This window comes from Nerophis lumbriciformis, linkage group LG16 (genome assembly GCF_033978685.3).
Source record: "Nerophis lumbriciformis linkage group LG16, RoL_Nlum_v2.1, whole genome shotgun sequence".
Lineage (NCBI taxonomy): Eukaryota > Metazoa > Chordata > Actinopteri > Syngnathiformes > Syngnathidae > Nerophis > Nerophis lumbriciformis.
Window position 1 is genome coordinate 4423115 of NC_084563.2, and position 17498 is coordinate 4440612.

General features: G+C 33.5%; 1 protein-coding gene across 1 annotated transcript; it reads right to left on the bottom strand.

The window, feature by feature from the left end:
- Positions 1 to 521: 521 nt before the first annotated feature.
- On the bottom strand, positions 522 to 16256 carry nudt6 (nudix (nucleoside diphosphate linked moiety X)-type motif 6). The gene is made up of 5 exons (XM_061977284.1): positions 16010 to 16256; positions 15734 to 15937; positions 11481 to 11536; positions 8585 to 8639; positions 522 to 1070 (listed from the first exon to the last, which is right to left on the bottom strand). The coding sequence occupies exons 1-5, from the start codon at positions 16215 to 16217 to the stop codon at positions 688 to 690; spliced, it is 906 nt and encodes a 301-aa protein (XP_061833268.1). The 5' UTR covers positions 16218 to 16256; the 3' UTR covers positions 522 to 687.
- Positions 16257 to 17498: the final 1242 nt, after the last annotated feature.

Consider the following 17498-nt stretch of genomic DNA (forward strand, 5'->3'; position numbering starts at 1 on the left):
CAGTTCTTTATGTCTGGAAGTCGCACCTGGTCTAAACCGTCCTTTATGTCCGGAAGTCGCACCCGGTCTAAACAGTCCTTTATGTCCGGAAGTCGCACCCGGTCTAAACAGCTCTTTATGTCCGGAAGTCACGCCTGGTCTAAACAGTCCTTTTTGTCCGGAAGTCGCACCTGGTCTAAACAGTCCTTTATGTCCGGAAGTCGCACCTGGTCTAAACAGTTCTTTATGTCTGGAAGTCGCACCTGGTCTAAACCGTCCTTTATGTCCGGAAGTCGCACCCGGTCTAAACAGTCCTTTATGTCCGGAAGTCACACCTGGTCTAAACAGTCCTTTATGTCCGGAAGTCACACCTGGTCTAAACACTTCTTTATGTTCGGAAGTCACGCCTGGTCTAAACACTTCTTTATGTCCGGAAGTCGCACCCGGTCTAAACAGTCCTTTATGTCCGGAAGTCACACCTGGTCTAAACAGTTCTGTATGTCCGGAAGTCACACCTGGTCTACACAGTTCTTTATGTCTGGAAGTCACACCTGGTCTAAACAGTTATTTATGTCTGGAAGTCGCACCTGGTCTAAACAGTCCTTTTTGTCCGGAAGTCACACCTGGTCTAAACAGTTCTTTATGTCGCTAGTCCTGGTGATTAGTGTTAATGCACAGCAAGCCAGTAAAACCGGGTCCAGTCCCGGACTAAGAGGCCTGAGACGGAGGAAGCGGTCGGTGGTAGAGCTGGTAAAACATCCCAGAGTAGACGGCCGGTAGTTCCTCCCTGGCGAGGTCTATGTGCTGGAAGCCTTGCTCCAGGCCGTGAAGCAGCAGCCGGGCCACGCGGGCCGTGATGGGCGTGGTCTGGGCGGTGCGGGCCAGCTGGGCCAGGTCCAGCCACTCGCAGCGCAGACACTCCTGGGTGCAGAAGTGGATGTGGTAGGTGAGCGGGCTGAGGCGGCAGATGATGTACATGTCGGACATGCCGAACGCTCCCGGGTGCTGGTGCTGCTGCCGGATACTCAGCAGGGACCGGAACTCCGAGCGCACGCCCGTTTCCTCCAAGACCTCCCGCACCGCCGTCACGCCTGCAAACATTCCCACACCGTTGACTTTTTAACAACCATTTTGCTACTTCTCACCTTCAAAACCAGTACAAAATCCAGATGTTTTTTTTTTTCATGAGATGGCCGACGAGCCAAAATGCTAACAGTTAGCACGCTGGCCAGATAGCGTCAAGCAACAACAAATACGGGCTAACAGTATGAGGCTGACATACCAACAAGTGCCTGTTTACAGTATGAGTATACATGTAAAATTAGCTAAAAAAAAAGAAGCTAGCATGCTAATGTTATCGTGCTAAAATACCAACTAGCATGTATCAAGTACCAAAATATAATACTCTTCGATGTATACTTGAAAAAATGTGTTAATAAGGTCAGCATGCTAGTACATTTATAGCAGGTAGCATTTGACGCTGAAATGTATACCTGTAATATTAGCTTAAAAAAGCTAGCATGCTAAAATACCAACTGTAGCATGAATCAAGTACCAAAATATAATACTCTGCAATGTATACCTGAAAAAAATTGATAAAAAAGTTAGCATGCTAACTTTTTTTTTTTTAAACACATTTATAGCAGGTAGCATTTGACGCTGAAAAGTATACCTGTAAAATTTGTTAAAAAGTTAGCATGCTACCTTTTTTTTTTTAAACACATTTTTAGCAGGTAGCGTTTGACGCTGAAATGTATACTAGTAAAATAAGCTAAAAAAGCTAGCATGCTAAAATACCAACTGTCGCATGAATCAAGTACCAAAATGTATACCTGAAAAAATGTGTTAAAGTTAGCATGCTAACTTTTTTTAAAACACATTTATAGCACGTAACATTTGACGCTGAAAAGTATACCTGTAAAATTTGTTAAAAAAGTTAGCATGCTAACTTTTTTTTTTTAAACACATTTTTAGCAGGTAGCGTTTGACGCTGAAATGTATACTAGTAAAATAAGCTAAAAAAGCTAGCATACTAAAATACCAACTGTAGCATGAATCAAGTACCAAAATATAATACTCTGCAATGTATACCTGAAAAAATGTGTTTAAAAAGTTAGCATGCTAACACATTTATAGCAGGTAACATTTGACACTGAAAGGTATACCTGTAAAATTTGTTAAAAAAGTTAGCATGCTAACTTCTTTTTTTTTTAAACACATTTTTAGCAGGTAGTGTTTGATGCTGAAATGTATACCAGTAAAATAAGCTAAAAAATAAGCTAAAAAAGCTAGCATGCTAAAATACCAACTGTAGCATGAATCAAGTACTGAAATATATAACTTTGCAATGTAAACCTGAAAAAATTTGATAAAAAAGTTAGCATGCTAACTTTTTTTTAAAACACATTTATAGCAGGTAACATTTGACGCTGAAAGGTATACCTGTAAAATTTGTTTAAAAAGTTAGCATGCTAACTTTTTTTTTTAACACATTTTTAGCAGGTAGCGTTTGACGCTGAAATGTATACTAGTAAAATAAGCTAAAAAAGCTAGCATGCTAAAATACCAACTGTCGCATGAATCAAGTACTGAAATATATAACTTTGCAATGTATACCTGAAAAAATGTGTTTAAAAAGTTAGCATGCTAACTTTTTTTTAAAACACATTTATAGCAGGTAGCATTTGACGCTGAAAAGTATACCTGTAAAATTTGTTAAAAAAGTTAGCATGCTAACTTTTTTTTTTAAACACATTTTTAGCAGGTAGCGTTTGACGCTGAAATGTATACTAGTAAAATAAGCTAAAAAAGCTAGCATGCTAAAATACCAACTGTAGCATGAATCAAGTACCAAAATATAATACTCTGCAATGTATACCTGAAAAAATTTCTTTAAAAAGTTAGCATGCTAAAATACCGACTGTAGCATGAATCAAGTACCAAAATGTATACCTGACAAAAATGTGTTAAAGTTAGCATGCTAACTTTTTTTAAAACACATTTTTAGCAGGTAGCGTTTGACGCTGAAATGTATACTAGTAAAATAAGCTAAAAAAGCTAGCTTGCTAAAATACCAACTGTAGCATGAATCAAGTACCGAAATATAATACTCTTCGATGTATACCTGAAAAAATGTGTTAAAGTTAGCATGCTAACTTTTTTTAAAACACATTTATAGCAGGTAGCATTCGACACTGAAATGTATACCTGTAAAATTAGCTAAAAAAGCTAGCATGCTAAAATACCAACTGTAGCATGAATCAAGTACCGAAATATATAACTCTGCAATGTATACCTGAAAAAATTTCTTTAAAAAGTTAGCATGCTAAAATACCAACTGTAGCATGAATCAAGTACCAAAATGTATACCTGACAAAAATGTGTTAAAGTTAGCATGCTAACTTTTTTTAAAACACATTTTTAGCAGGTAGCGTTTGACGCTGAAATGTATACTAGTAAAATAAGCTAAAAAAGCTAGCATGCTAAAATACCAACTGTAGCATGAATCAAGTACCGAAATATAATACTCTTCGATGTATACCTGAAAAAATGTGTTAAAGTTAGCATGCTAACTTTTTTAAAACACATTTATAGCAGGTAGCATTCGACACTGAAATGTATACCTGTAAAATTAGCTAAAAAAGCTAGCATGCTAAAATACCAACTGTAGCATGAATCAAGTACCAAAATATAATACTCTTCGATGTATACCTGAAAAAATTTGTTAAAAAAGTTAGCATGCTAACTTTTTTTTAAACACATTTATAGCAGGTAGCATTTGACGCTGAAAAGTATACCTGTAAAATTAGCTAAAAAAAGCTAGCATGCTTAAAATACTAACTGTAGCATGAATCAAGTACCAAAATATGTTACTCTTTTTAAACGCATTTTTAGCAGGTAGCATTTGACGCTGAAATGGAAACCTGTAAAATTAGCTTTCAAAAAGCTAGCATGCTAATGTTAGCATGCTAAATAACCAACTGTAGCATGAATCAAGTACCAAAATATATTACTCTGCGATGTATACCTGAAAAAATGTCTTAACATTTTGCATGCTAACTTTTTTTTAAACACATTTATAGCAGGTAGCGTTTGACGCTGAAATGTATACCTGTAATATTAGCTTAAAAAAGCTAGCATGCTAAAATACCAACTGTAGCATGAATCAAGTACCAAAATATAATACTCTGCAATGTATACCTGAAAAAATCTGTTTAAAAAGTTAGCATGCTAACATGCTAACACATTTATAGCAGGTAACATTTGACGCTGAAAGGTATACCTGTAAAATTTGTTAAAAAAGTTAGCATGCTAACTTTTTTTTTTTTAAACACATTTTTATCAGGTAGTGTTTGATGCTGAAATGTATACCAGTAAAATAAGCTAAAAAATAAGCTAAAAAAGCTAGCATGCTAAAATACCAACTGTAGCATGAATCAAGTACCACAATATATAACTTTGCAATGTATACCTGAAAAAATTTGATAAAAAAGTTAGCATGCTAACTTTTTTTTAAACACATTTATAGCAGGTAGTGTTTGACGCTGAAATGTATACTAGTAAAATAAGCTAAAAAAGCTAGCATGCTAAAATACCAACTGTAGCATGAATCAAGTACCGAAATATATAACTCTGCAATGTATACCTGAAAAAATTTCTTTAAAAAGTTAGCATGCTAAAATACCAACTGTAGCATGAATCAAGTACCAAAATGTATACCTGACAAAAATGTGTTAAAGTTAGCATGCTAACTTTTTTTAAAACACATTTTTAGCAGGTAGCGTTTGACGCTGAAATGTATACTAGTAAAATAAGCTAAAAAAGCTAGCATGCTAAAATACCAACTGTAGCATGAATCAAGTACCGAAATATATAACTCTGCAATGTATACCTGAAAAAAATTCTTTAAAAAGTTAGCATGCTAAAATAACAACTGTAGCATGAATCAAGTACCAAAATGTATACCTGACAAAAATTTGTTAAAGTTAGCATGCTAACTTTTTTTAAACACATTTATAGCAAGTAGCGTTTGACGCTGAAATGTATACCTGTAAAATTAGCTTTAAAAAAAAAGCTAGCATGCTAAAATACCAACTGTAGCATGAATCAAGTACCAAAATATAATACTCTTCGATGTATACCTGAAAAAATGTGTTAAAAAGGTTAGCATGCTAACTTTTTTTTAAACACATTTATAGCAGGTAGCATTTGACGCTGAAAAGTATACCTGTAAAATTAGCTAAAAAAAAGCTAGCATGCTTAAAATACTAACTGTAGCATGAATCAAGTACCAAAATATGTTACTCTTTTTAAACGCATTTTTAGCAGGTAGCATTTGACACTGGAATGGAAACCTGTAAAATTAGCTTTAAAAAAGCTAGCATGCTAATGAACCAACTGTAGCGTGAATCAAGTACCAAAATATATTACTCTGCGATGTATACCTGAAAAAATGTCTTAACATTTTGCATGCTAACTTTTTTTTAAACACATTTATAGCAGGTAGCGTTCGACGCTGAAATGTTTACCTGTAAAATTAGCTAAAAAAGCTGGCATGCTAAAATACTAACTTTAGCATGAATCAAGTACCAAAATATGTTACCCTTTTTAAACACATTTTTAGCAGGTAGCATTTGACGCTGAAATGTTTACCTGTAAAATTAGCTTAAAAAAAAAAACCTAGCATGCTAATTTTAGCGTGCTAAAAAAATCAAGCTAAAATACCAACTGAAGCATGAATCAAGTACCAAAATATATTACTCTGCCACGTATGCCTGAAAAAATTAGTTATAAAATTGAGCAAGCTAACTTTTTTTAACACATTTTTAGCAGGTAGCATTTGACGCTGAACAAACTTTTCCCACTGAGGGCCACAGACTGACAAATGAAAGGATGCGGCAAGGATGTAAACTTTGTTATAAAAGCTAGCATGCGAAAGTTAACATGCTAAAATGCTAACTGTAGCATGAGTCAAGCACCAAAATACATTACTCTGCAATGTATTTTTGACTACATTTAATATTTTGCATGCCAACATTAGCAGAATTGTTTTGTAGGTAGCATTTGTCAAGTAACAAAATATTTGACGCCTTAGTACGAAGCCCCTAAAAGGGACATGGGGGGGGAAAAAAATTTACAATTTTTTTTTCTTCGTGTGCACGAGATACTTTCTCGTGCACTCGAGATACATGTCTTAAAAAAATCAAATCAAATATTTTATTTTTTTATAACTTTATAAGTTTCTCGTGCACACGAGATACATGTCTTAAAAAATAAAATAAAAAACATAAAAAATTATTTTTATTTTTTTATAACTATAATAAGTTTGTCGTGCGCACGAGAAACATGTCTTAAAAAAATAAAATAAAATACAATTTTTTAAATTTTTTTATAACTTTATAAAAAGTTTCTCGTGCACACGAGATACATGTCTTAAAAAATAAAATAAAATAAAAATTATTTTTATTTTTTTATAACTTTATAAAAAAATTGTCGTGCGCACGAGAAACATGTCTTAAAAAATAAAATACATTTTTTTTTAATTTTTTATAACTTTATAAAAAGTTTCTCGTGCACACGAAAAACATGTCTTAAAAAAATAAAATAAAAAAAATAATTTTTATTTTTTTATAACTTTATAAAAAGTTTGTCATGCGCACGAGAAACATGTCTTAAAAAAATAAAATTAAATTTAAAAAAATTATTTTTATTTTTTATAACTTTATAAAAAGTTTGTCGTGCACATGAGAAACATGTCTTAAAAAAATAAAATAAAATAACAATTATTTTTATTTTTTTATAACTTTATAAAAAGTTTGTCGTGTGCATATAAAAAGTTTGTCGTGCGCACGAGAATCATGTCTTAAAAAATAAAATAAAAATTATTTTTATTTTTTTATAACTTTATAAAAAGTTTGTCTTGCACACGAGATACATGTCTTAAAAAAATAAAATAAAATTTAAAAAAAATTATTTTTATTTTTTTATAACTTTATAAAAAGTTTCTTGTGCATACGAGATACATGTCTTAAAAAAATAAAATAAAATAAAATATTTTTTATTTTTATTGTTTTATAACTTTATAAAAAGTTTCTCGTGCACACGAGATACATGTCTTAAAAAATAAAAATGTTTTTTTATTTTTTTATAACTTTATAAAAAGTTTCTCGTGCACACGAGATACATGTCTTAAAAAAAAAATATTTTTATTTTTTTATAACTTTATAAAAAGTTTGTCGTGCGCACGAGAAACATGTCTTAAAAAATAAAATAAAATTTAAAAAAATATTTTTATTTTTTTATAACTTTATAAAAAGTTTGTCGTGCGCACGAGAAACGTCTTAAAAAAATAAAATAAAATAAAAATTATTTTTATTTTTTTATAACTTTATAAAAAGTTTGTCGTGCACACGAGATACATGTCTTAAAAAAATAAAATAAAAATTATTTTTATTTTTTTATAACTTTATAAAAAGTTTCTCGTGCACACGAGATACATGTCTTAAAAAATAAAAATAAAAATGTTTTTTTATTTTTTTATAACTTTATATAAAGTTTCTCGTGCACACGATATACATGTCTTAAAAAAAATATATATATATTTTTATTTTTTTATAACTTTATAAAAAGTTTGTCGTGCGCACGAGAAACATGTCTTAAAAAAATAAAATTAAATTTAAAAAAAAATAATTTTTTTTTTTTATAACTTTATAAAAAGTTTCTCGTGCATACGAGATACATGTCTTGAAAAAATAAAATAAAATAAAATATTTTTTATTTTTATTTTTTTATAACTTTATAAAAAGTTTCTCGTGCACACGAGATACATGTCTTAAAAAATAAAATAAAATAAAAATAAATTTATTTTAATTTTTTTATAACTTTATAAAAAGTTTCTCGTGTGCACAAGAAATATGGCTAAAAAATAAATAAATAAATTATTTAAAAAAAAAATTCCCCCATGTCCCTTTAGGGGCTCCGTACCATAGTGTATACTTGGAAAATTTTCACCAAAAAAAGCATACATCGAGCACCCAAAATATGACTTTAGTGTAGACCTATAAAATTAGCTAAAGAGGCTAGTCTATTAACATTAGCATGTAAACAGGTAGCACTGTCAAGTAAGAAAATACCTGCAAAATTTGCTTAAAAAAAGGATATCAAGTACCAAAATGTGAAAAAAAAACCTAGCCTACTAATGTATTAAGCATGCTAACAGGTAGCATTTGTCAATTAAGAAAATATTTGCAAAATTTGCAAAAAGAAAAGCATATATCGAGCACCAAAATACGACTCTGGTGCATAAAATTAGCTGAAAAAGCTAGCCTACTAATGTTAACAGGCTAACAGGTAGCATTTGTCAATTAAGAAAATATTTGGTGCACACTTGCAGAAAAATAGCTAGCATGCTAATAATATAATGCTAACGATTATGATTACTAAAAAATGAGCTTGATAGCAACAAATGGCCCACGGGTCACACTTTGGACACCCCTGGATTATAGAAAAGTTATTGTCCTGGTATGCACTTCCAATGAATGTAGAGTACATGCAGTACCAGGACTTCTTAGCGAGCACTGCGTTAGCTTCTCGCTAACGTACTCACCGATGTTCTCCCCTGGATCAGACAAACCGCCGGGGAACTTCCAGGCGTTCATCGTCTGCAAGAGAAGGTTGACATTTTAAAAACAAGGAAGCTATAAATGGGGACAAAAGGCAATATGTTTGGAGGAGAAAAGGTGAGGCCTTTAATCCCAGGAACACCATGCCTACCGTTAAGCAAGGTGGTGGTAGTATTATGCTCTGGGTTTGTTTAGCTGCCAATGGAACTGCTGCTTTGCAGAGAGTAAATGGGACAATGAAAAAGGAGGACTACCTCCAAATTCTTCAGGACAACCTAAAATCCTGACTTAAACGTGTGGACAATGCTGAAGAAACAAGTCCATGTCAGAAAAGCAACACATTTAGCTGAACTGTACCAATTTTGTCAAGAGGAGTGGTCAAACATTCAAGCAGGAGCTTGTGGATGGCTACCAAAATAATAATACTAATAATAAAATAATAATAATAAAATACCATAATAAATTCATAAAAGAACCAAAATTTAAGGCTTTTTTTGGTGATAGCAGCAGGCGGAAAATGGCGATTTTTTTAAAATTTGCACAGGTGACGCAGGGAGACATTTGATTGGTTAGACAATTGTGTTGCATTCGAGTGCTGCTGGGACAAATCCAAGGTTTGACCAGAATCCATCCATCCATCCATCCATTTTCTACCGCTTGTCCTTTTCAGGGTGGCGGGGGGGTGCTGGAGCCTATCCCAGCTGCATTCGGGAGGAAGGCAGGGTACACCCTGGACAAGTCGCCACCTCATCACAAGGCCAACACAGATAGACAACATTCACACACTAGGGTCAATTTAGTGTTGCCAATCAACCTATCCCTCAGGTGCATGTCTTTGGAGGTGGGAGGAGCCTATCCCCAGGTGCATGTCTTTGGAGGTGGGAGGAGCCTATCCCCAGGTGCATGTCTTTGGAGGTGGGAGGAGCCTATATCCAGGTGCATGTCTTTGGATGTGGGAGGGGTTCATGTATTTGGAGGTGGGAGGAGCCTATCCCCAGGTGCATGTCTTTGGAGGTGGGAGGAGCCTATATCCAGGTGCATGTCTTTGGATGTGGGAGGGGTTCATGTATTTGGAGGTGGGAGGAGCCTATCCCCAGGTGCATGTCTTTGGAGGTGGGAGGGGCCTATCCCCAGGTGCATGTCTTTGGATGTGGGAGGAGCCTATCCCCAGGTGCATGTCTTTGGAGGTGGGAGGAGCCTAACTCCAGGTGCATGTCTTTGGATGTGGGAGGGGTTCATGTATTTGGAGGTGGGAGGAGCCTATCCCCAGGTGCATGTCTTTGGATGTGGGAGGAGCCTATCCCAGGTGCATGTCTTTGGAGGTGGGAGGGGTCTATCCCCAGGTGCATGTCTTTGGAGGTGGGAGGGGTCTATCCCCAGGTGCATGTTTTTGGAGGTGGGAGGGGCCTATCCCCACGTGCATGTCTTTGGAGGTGGGCGGAGCCTATCCCCAGGTGCATGTCTTTGGAGGTGGGAGGAGCCTATTCCCCACGTGCATGTCTTTGGAGGTGGGAGGGGCCTATCCCCAGGTGCATGTCTTTGGAGGTGGGAGGAGCCTATCCCAGGTGCATGTCTTTGGAGGTGGGAGGGGTCTATCCCCAGGTGCATGTCTTTGGAGGTGGGAGGGGCCTATCCCCAGGTGCATGTCTTTGGGAGGTGGGAGGAAGCCGGAGTACCCGGAGGGAACCCACGCAGTCACGGGGAGAACATGTAAACTCCACACAGAAAGATCCCGAGTGCAGGATCGAACCCAGGACCTTCGTATTGTTGGACAGACATATTAACCCCCTCACCACCGTGCTGGTTAGGCCAGAATGTGTGGCAAAATTGCATAAGGGCAAAAGGTGCGAGGCCTGGAGGCACTGAATAATATCATACTTTGTGGTGCACCATGAAAATTAGTTTGATTCCTCTGTTTTAGAAAATAAAATAAAAATACTTATAAAAATTATTTATATTTTTTTAATTTTAAAAATATTTATAACTAAATTAAAAAAAATTCAAATAATAAAAAAAGGTGAAAAGTTTGCATGGCAATTAAGGAGTTCTGACTAACAGTGGCGACTGCAAAATCTGAAAAGTTTTTTTCATGGTGCATGTAAAAAGGAAATAAACCCCTAAACATTTTTTAATGCATGTAAAAAGTAAATAAACCCCTAAACATTTTTTCATGGTGCATGTAAAAAGTAAATAAACCCCTAAACATTTTTTCATGGTGCATGTAAAAAATAAATAAACCCCTAAACATTTATTCATGGTGCATGTAAAAAGTAAATAAACCCCTAAACATTTTTTCATGGTGCATGTAAAAAATAAATAAACCCCTAAACATTTATTCATGGTGCATGTAAAAAGTAAATAAAGCCCTAAACATTTATTCATGATGCATGTAAAAAGTAAATAAACCCCTAAACATTTTTTCATGGTGCATGTAAAAAATAAATAAACCCCTAAACATTTTTATTATTAGGATTAGAAGCGGTCCTCTGAGGGCAGCTAAGACTGCGATGTGGCCCCTCAGTGAAACCCAGTCGAAACCACGTAATACTCCATGTCAGTAGGTGGCAGCATTGCTTTGTAAAAGTCGAGGACGGTTTGTTGTGATCCCAATACGCAGAGCACAGCGGGAGGCAGCGTGCAGGTAAAACGGTATGTAATGCTTAAACCAAAAGGGAAAGGAAAAGACAATGGCTATGCAAAACGAAAGTAAAACTGAACTAACTACAAAGTAAACAGAAACAGAATGCTGGACGACAGCAAAAACTTACGGCGTCCACAAAGTACATCCGTACATGACATGGCAATCAACAATGTCCACACAAAGAGGGATAGCGACAATGTAAATAGCCTGGCTTGCTAACACAAAGCAGGTGCACTCACCTTGTTTCTGTCTTGCACCACCAGAACTTTCCCGTTGGACTCGTCAACAACGGCGCCTTGACGACAGACAACAGCAATGAGTACAGTTTCAGAATTCAGAATGGGATGAGTCCTTGAGGATGCTGTTTTGTACCACTGAAGCAGAACTCTTGGAAGTATGCGTCAATATTTGGGACCTGATAATGACGTCTGGCCGCGAGCGCAGACAACCATGCTAACATAGTAAACAATGGCATGCAGTTAGCATTATAGAAATACTAAAATATGACTGAGGTGTATACCTGTTAAAAATGTCTAAAAAGGTAGCATGCTAAGAGCACTATGCTAACATGTAAACAATGGCATGCAGTTAGCATTATAGAAATTCTCAAATATGACTGAGGTGAATACCTGTTAAAATGTCTATAAAGCTAGCATGCTAACAGCCCTATGCTAACATGTTAACAATGGCATGCAGTTAGCATCAGTGGAATACTGAAATATGACACTTAAACTAGCTAAAATAAAGCTAGCATGCTAATATTAGCATTAAGTGCATACATGTTAAAATGTCTAAAAAGCTAGCATGCTAACAGCACTATGCTAACATGTAAACAATGGCATGTAGTTAGCATTAGTGGAATACTAAAATATGACTGAGGTGTATACCTGTTAAAATTTCTAAAAAGCTAGCATGCCAACAGCCCTATGCTAACATGTAAACAATGGCATGCAGTTAGCATTAGTGGAATACTGAAATATGACAAACTAGCTAAAATAAAGCTAGCATGCTAATATTAGCATTAGGTGTATACCTGTTAAAATGTCTAAAAAGGTAGCATGCTAACAGCACTTTGCTAACATGTAAACAATGGCATGTAGTTAGCATTAGTGGAATACTAAAATATGACTGAGGTGTATACCTGTTAAAATTTCTAAAAAGCTAGCATGCCAACAGCCCTATGCTAACATGTAAACAATGGCATGCAGTTAGCATTAGTGGAATACTAAAATATGACACTTAAACTAGCTAAAATAAAGCTAGCATGCTAATATTAGCATTAGGTATATACCTGTTAAAATGTCCAAAAAGGTAGCATGCTAACAGCACTATGCTAAAATGTAAACAATGGCATGCAGTTAGCATTATAGAAATACTCAAATATGACTGAGGTGAATACATGTTAAAATGTCTAAAAAGCTAGCATGCTAACAGCCCTATGCTAACATGTAAACAATGGCATGCAGTTAGCATTAGTGGAATACTAAAATATGACACTTAAACTAGCTAAAATAAAGCTAGCATGCTAATATTAGCATTAGGTGTATACCTGTTAAAATGTCTAAAAAGGTGGCATGCTAACAGCACTTTGCTAACATGTAAACAATGGCATGCAGTTAGCATTATAGAAATACTCAAATATGACTGAGGTGAATACATGTTAAAATGTCTAAAAAGCTAGCATGCTAACAGCCCTATGCTAACATGTTAACAATGGCATGCAGTTAGCATTAGTGGAATACTGAAATATGACACTTAAACTAGCTAAAATAAAGCTAGCATGCTAATATTAGCATTAGGTGTATACCTGTTAAAATGTCTAAAAAGGTAGCATGCTAACAGCACTTTGCTAACATGTAAACAATGGCATGCGGTTAGCATTAGTGGAATACTAAAACATGACACTTAAACTAGCATGCTAATATTAGCATGTTAAAATGCCAACTGTAACACAGTGTCAAGTACCAAAATATATTGATCTGAGGTGCCTACTGTACCCGAAAATTGTGTTTAAAAAAAAAAAAAAAAGTCTAGCATGCTAATGTTAGCATGCATCAATTACCAAAATACGGCTGAGGTGTATACCTACATAATTAGCTAAAAAAAAGCTAGCATACTATCAGGTATCATTCATCGAGTAACAATGTTTGGCACGGAGGTATACACTGTACCTACAAAATTAGCATGCTAGGGGCTAACGACTGTTTGGACAATCCAGTTGGTTTAAACGTTCACTCATTTGATTGAAAGACCAATGTTTTATTCCCCTCAATTCAAACACAGTGTTACTGTTCAAACTGTGTGTAACGATACAGTGGACAAAATATCACCTCTGTGTTGTTTTTAATGAATGGAACGCTCTCCCTGACCACCTGAGGGCACCACAGACTGTGGATGCTTTTTAAAAAGGCTTAAAAGCCCTGCTTTTTAAAAAAGCCTTTTTTTTTTTTAGATACATGCATACTAGTTATAGCTATTTGGCTGTTCTAGTTTTTATTTTTATTTATTTATTTATTATCTTTTTTTAATACACTGTAGCACTTTTTTTTAATACACTTTTTTAATACACTTTTTTTTAATACACTTTTTTAATACACTTTTTTTAATACACTTTTTTTTTTTAATACACTTTTTTTTAATACACTTTTAATACACTTTTTTAATACACTTTTTTTTAATACACTTTTTTTTAATACACTAGCATTTTGAGATTGTTTACTCAATGTAAAGTTTTTTTTTAATACACTAGCACTTTTTTTTAATACACTTTTTTTTAATACACTTTTTTAATACACTTTTTTTTTTAATACACTTTTTTAATACACTTTTTTTTAATCCACTTTTTTTTAATACACTTTAATACACTTTTTAATACACTTTTTTAATACACTTTTTTTTAATACCCTTTTTTTTCATACACTTTTTTAATACACTTTTTTTTTAATACACTTTTTTTAATACACTTTTTTAATACACTTTATTAAAAAGTGTATTAAAAACTGTATTAAAAAGTGTATTAAAAAAAGTGTATTAAAAAAAAAAGTGTATTAAAAAAGTGTATGAAAAAAAAGTGTATTAAAAAAGTGTATTAAAAAAAGTGCTAGTGTATTAAAAAAAAACTTTACATTGAGTAAACAATCTCAAAGTGCTAGTGTATTAAAAAAAAGTGTATTAAAAAAAAGTGTATTAAAAAGTGTATTAAAAAGTGTATTAAAAAAGTGTATTAAAAGTGTATTAAAAAGTGTATTAAAAAGTGTATTAAAAAGTGTATTAAAACACTTTAATACACTTTTAATACACTTTTTTAATACACTTTTTAATACACTTTTTTAATACACTTTTTTTTAATACACTAGCACTTAGATTGTTTACTCAATGTAAAGTTTTTTTTTATTAATACACTAGCACTTTTTTTAATACACTTTTTTAAATACACTTTTTTTTAATACACTTTTTAATACACTTTTTTTAATACACTTTTTTTTTTTTAATACACTAGCACTTTTTTTTAATATACTTTTTTAATACACTTTTTTTTAATACACTTTTTAATACACTTTAATACACTTTTTTTTAATACACTTTTTTTTAATACACTAGCACTTTGAGATTGTTTACTCAATGTAAAGTTTTTTTTTATTAATACACTAGCACTTTTTTTAATACACTTTTTTAATACACTTTTTTTAATACACTTTTTAATACACTTTTTTTAATACACTTTTTTTTTTAATACACTAGCACTTTTTTTTAATATACTTTTTTAATACACTTTTTTTTAATACACTTTTTAATACACTTTAATACACTTTTTTTTAATACACTTTTTTTTAATACACTAGCACTTTGAGATTGTTTACTCAATGTAAAGTTTTTTTTTATTAATACTCTAGCACTTTTTTTAATACACTTTTTTAATACACTTTTTTTTAATACACTTTTTAATACACTTTTTTTAATACACTTTTTTTTTTAATACACTAGCACTTTTTTTTAATATACTTTTTTAATACACTTTTTTTTAATACACTTTTTAATACACTTTAATACACTTTTTTTTTTAATACACTTTTTTTTAATACACTAGCACTTTGAGATTGTTTACTCAATGTAAAGTTTTTTTTTATTAATACACTAGCACTTTTTTTAATACACTTTTTTAATACACTTTTTTTTAATACACTTTTTAATACACTTTTTTTAATACACTTTTTTTTTTTAATACACTAGCACTTTTTTTTAATATACTTTTTTAATACACTTTTTTTTAATACACTTTTTAATACACTTTAATACACTTTTTTTTTAATACACTTTTTTTTAATACACTAGCACTTTGAGATTGTTTACTCAATGTAAAGTGCTTTTTACCAATAAAATCTATTATTATTATTATTACTACGCTACTGTATTTTAACGCTGGTGAATACAGCGTAACCCGGGACAACCAACTGGACCATACAGGTAAAAGGTGTTTCCCGGGGGGTCCTACCTGCAACTCCAACTTGGTGTGTAGCGAAGCCCGGCAGTCTGCTCGGCCCTCCCCCCATCCACAGGGCCAAGACGGCGTGGCGGTCGCGGGCGTGGTGGAAGACGAAGCCGTGGGCGGCGGCGGCTGCAGCGCAGCGGCTCAAGGCGATGGGGACCCGGAGCCACACGGCCACCTTCCCCTCCTCCTTCCAGCGGGCCACGGACCCTGCGATCAATCAATACATCAAAGTGTATGTCTAGAGCAAGTGTCATCCAATCCGACATGATCGATATTGACCTTTCAGTATCGCACTAAAGCAACTTTCTGCAATGTCCTCTGGCAGGCAGGTTGCCAGGTCCACCGTCACTCCCCCGAACCGGTCCACTTTCCCGGTCAGAGAAGCGGGCGCAGGGCCCTCCCGGTGCGACCGTCTGAAGAAGGCGCGGTACGGACACCGGCGGCGTAACGCGGGGAGAAGGTCGTAAAGAAGCGAGCGAGCTGCCATGTTTGTTAACGTGATCTTTTAAATGCCGTCGCCATTTACGTGACGTACACTTCCGTCTTGGACCTTACGTAAATACCGTAAACCTCCACTAAAGGAGCAAGAATTCAATCCTTTCTAGAAAAACACGACGTACTTTCTCTATATCAAACACTTGATGTTGTTTTACTAAATTTAAAAAAAATATATATATATATTTTTAAGCTTGTTCTGTCTTTCAATGACTATACAAACTGGACGGTTGAGCATTACCCTACTCATTTTATTTTTATTTTATAAACCTTTATTTATAAATTGCAACATTTACAAACAGTTGAGAAATAATAATAAAAATAAGTACAAAAACAGCGAACTTTTATTCAACATATACGGCACACTTCTCCCGGTGCGTCTACCTAAAACCTCCGGGTAGGAACACCACACATACAAGGAATTCCCATTGTGAATATTAAATCCAACAAAATTAACTTTTAAGTTGCTACTATACAAACTCAAAATAGCATGCATTTTCAAGTTGCTACTTATTTAAAACATTCTTAGTGCAAAACAAATATTACATTCAGTTTCGCAGTGCATAACTTTTCTTTCTTTTTTTAAAAATGTGTTTTTAGTTACCGAACAATGTGCCTTAGAGCCTTTACTCTTCATACCTAAACCTCAGTTCACATTTTTTTGTTCTTATTTATTTATTTTATTATTATTATTATTATTATTATTTTAGCACACTTCTCCCAATGCGTCTCTCTAAAACCTCCGGGTAGGAACACCACACATACAAGCAATTCCTATTGCCGCATCCCTTTTCTTTTAAAAAGAGAGTATTCTTTTCAACTATTAAATCCAACAAAATTAACTTTTAAGTTGCTACTATGCAAACTCAAAATTAGTATGCATTTTTAAGTTGCTACTTATTTAATTTAATTTAAATAAAATAAAATAAAATAAAATACAATAATATAAAATAAAATAAAATATAAATAAATAAATAAATACATACATACATAAATTCATTAATTCATTAATTGTATTTTATTTAACATTCTTAGTGCAAAACAAATATTACATTCAGTTTCACTTTTCTTTCTTTTTTTTCTTTTATTAGTTACCAATGTACCTTAGCTTTAGCTTATTTTCAGAACATAACCATTAGAGCCTTTACTCATCATACCTAAACCTCAGTTCACATTTCTTATTTTTATTTTTTTTATTTATTTTAATTGATTTTATTTTTTTATTTTTTATTTTTTTTGAGCACACTTCTTCCAATGCGTCCCTCTAAAACTT

What these genes read in the sequence shown, in the direction of transcription:
- nudt6 (XM_061977284.1), bottom strand. Translation starts at nt 16,217, where the DNA reads ATGGCAGCTCGCTCGCTTCTTTACGACCTTCTCCCCGCGTTACGCCGC. An exon ending in TGGTGCAAGACAGAAACAAG is followed by an intron (nt 8,640 to 11,480) that starts GTGAGTGCACCT and finishes CTTCTCTTGCAG; the next exon opens with ACGATGAACGCCTGGAAGTT. An exon ending in TGATCCAGGGGAGAACATCG is followed by an intron (nt 1,071 to 8,584) that starts GTGAGTACGTTA and finishes GAATGTTTGCAG; the next exon opens with GCGTGACGGCGGTGCGGGAG.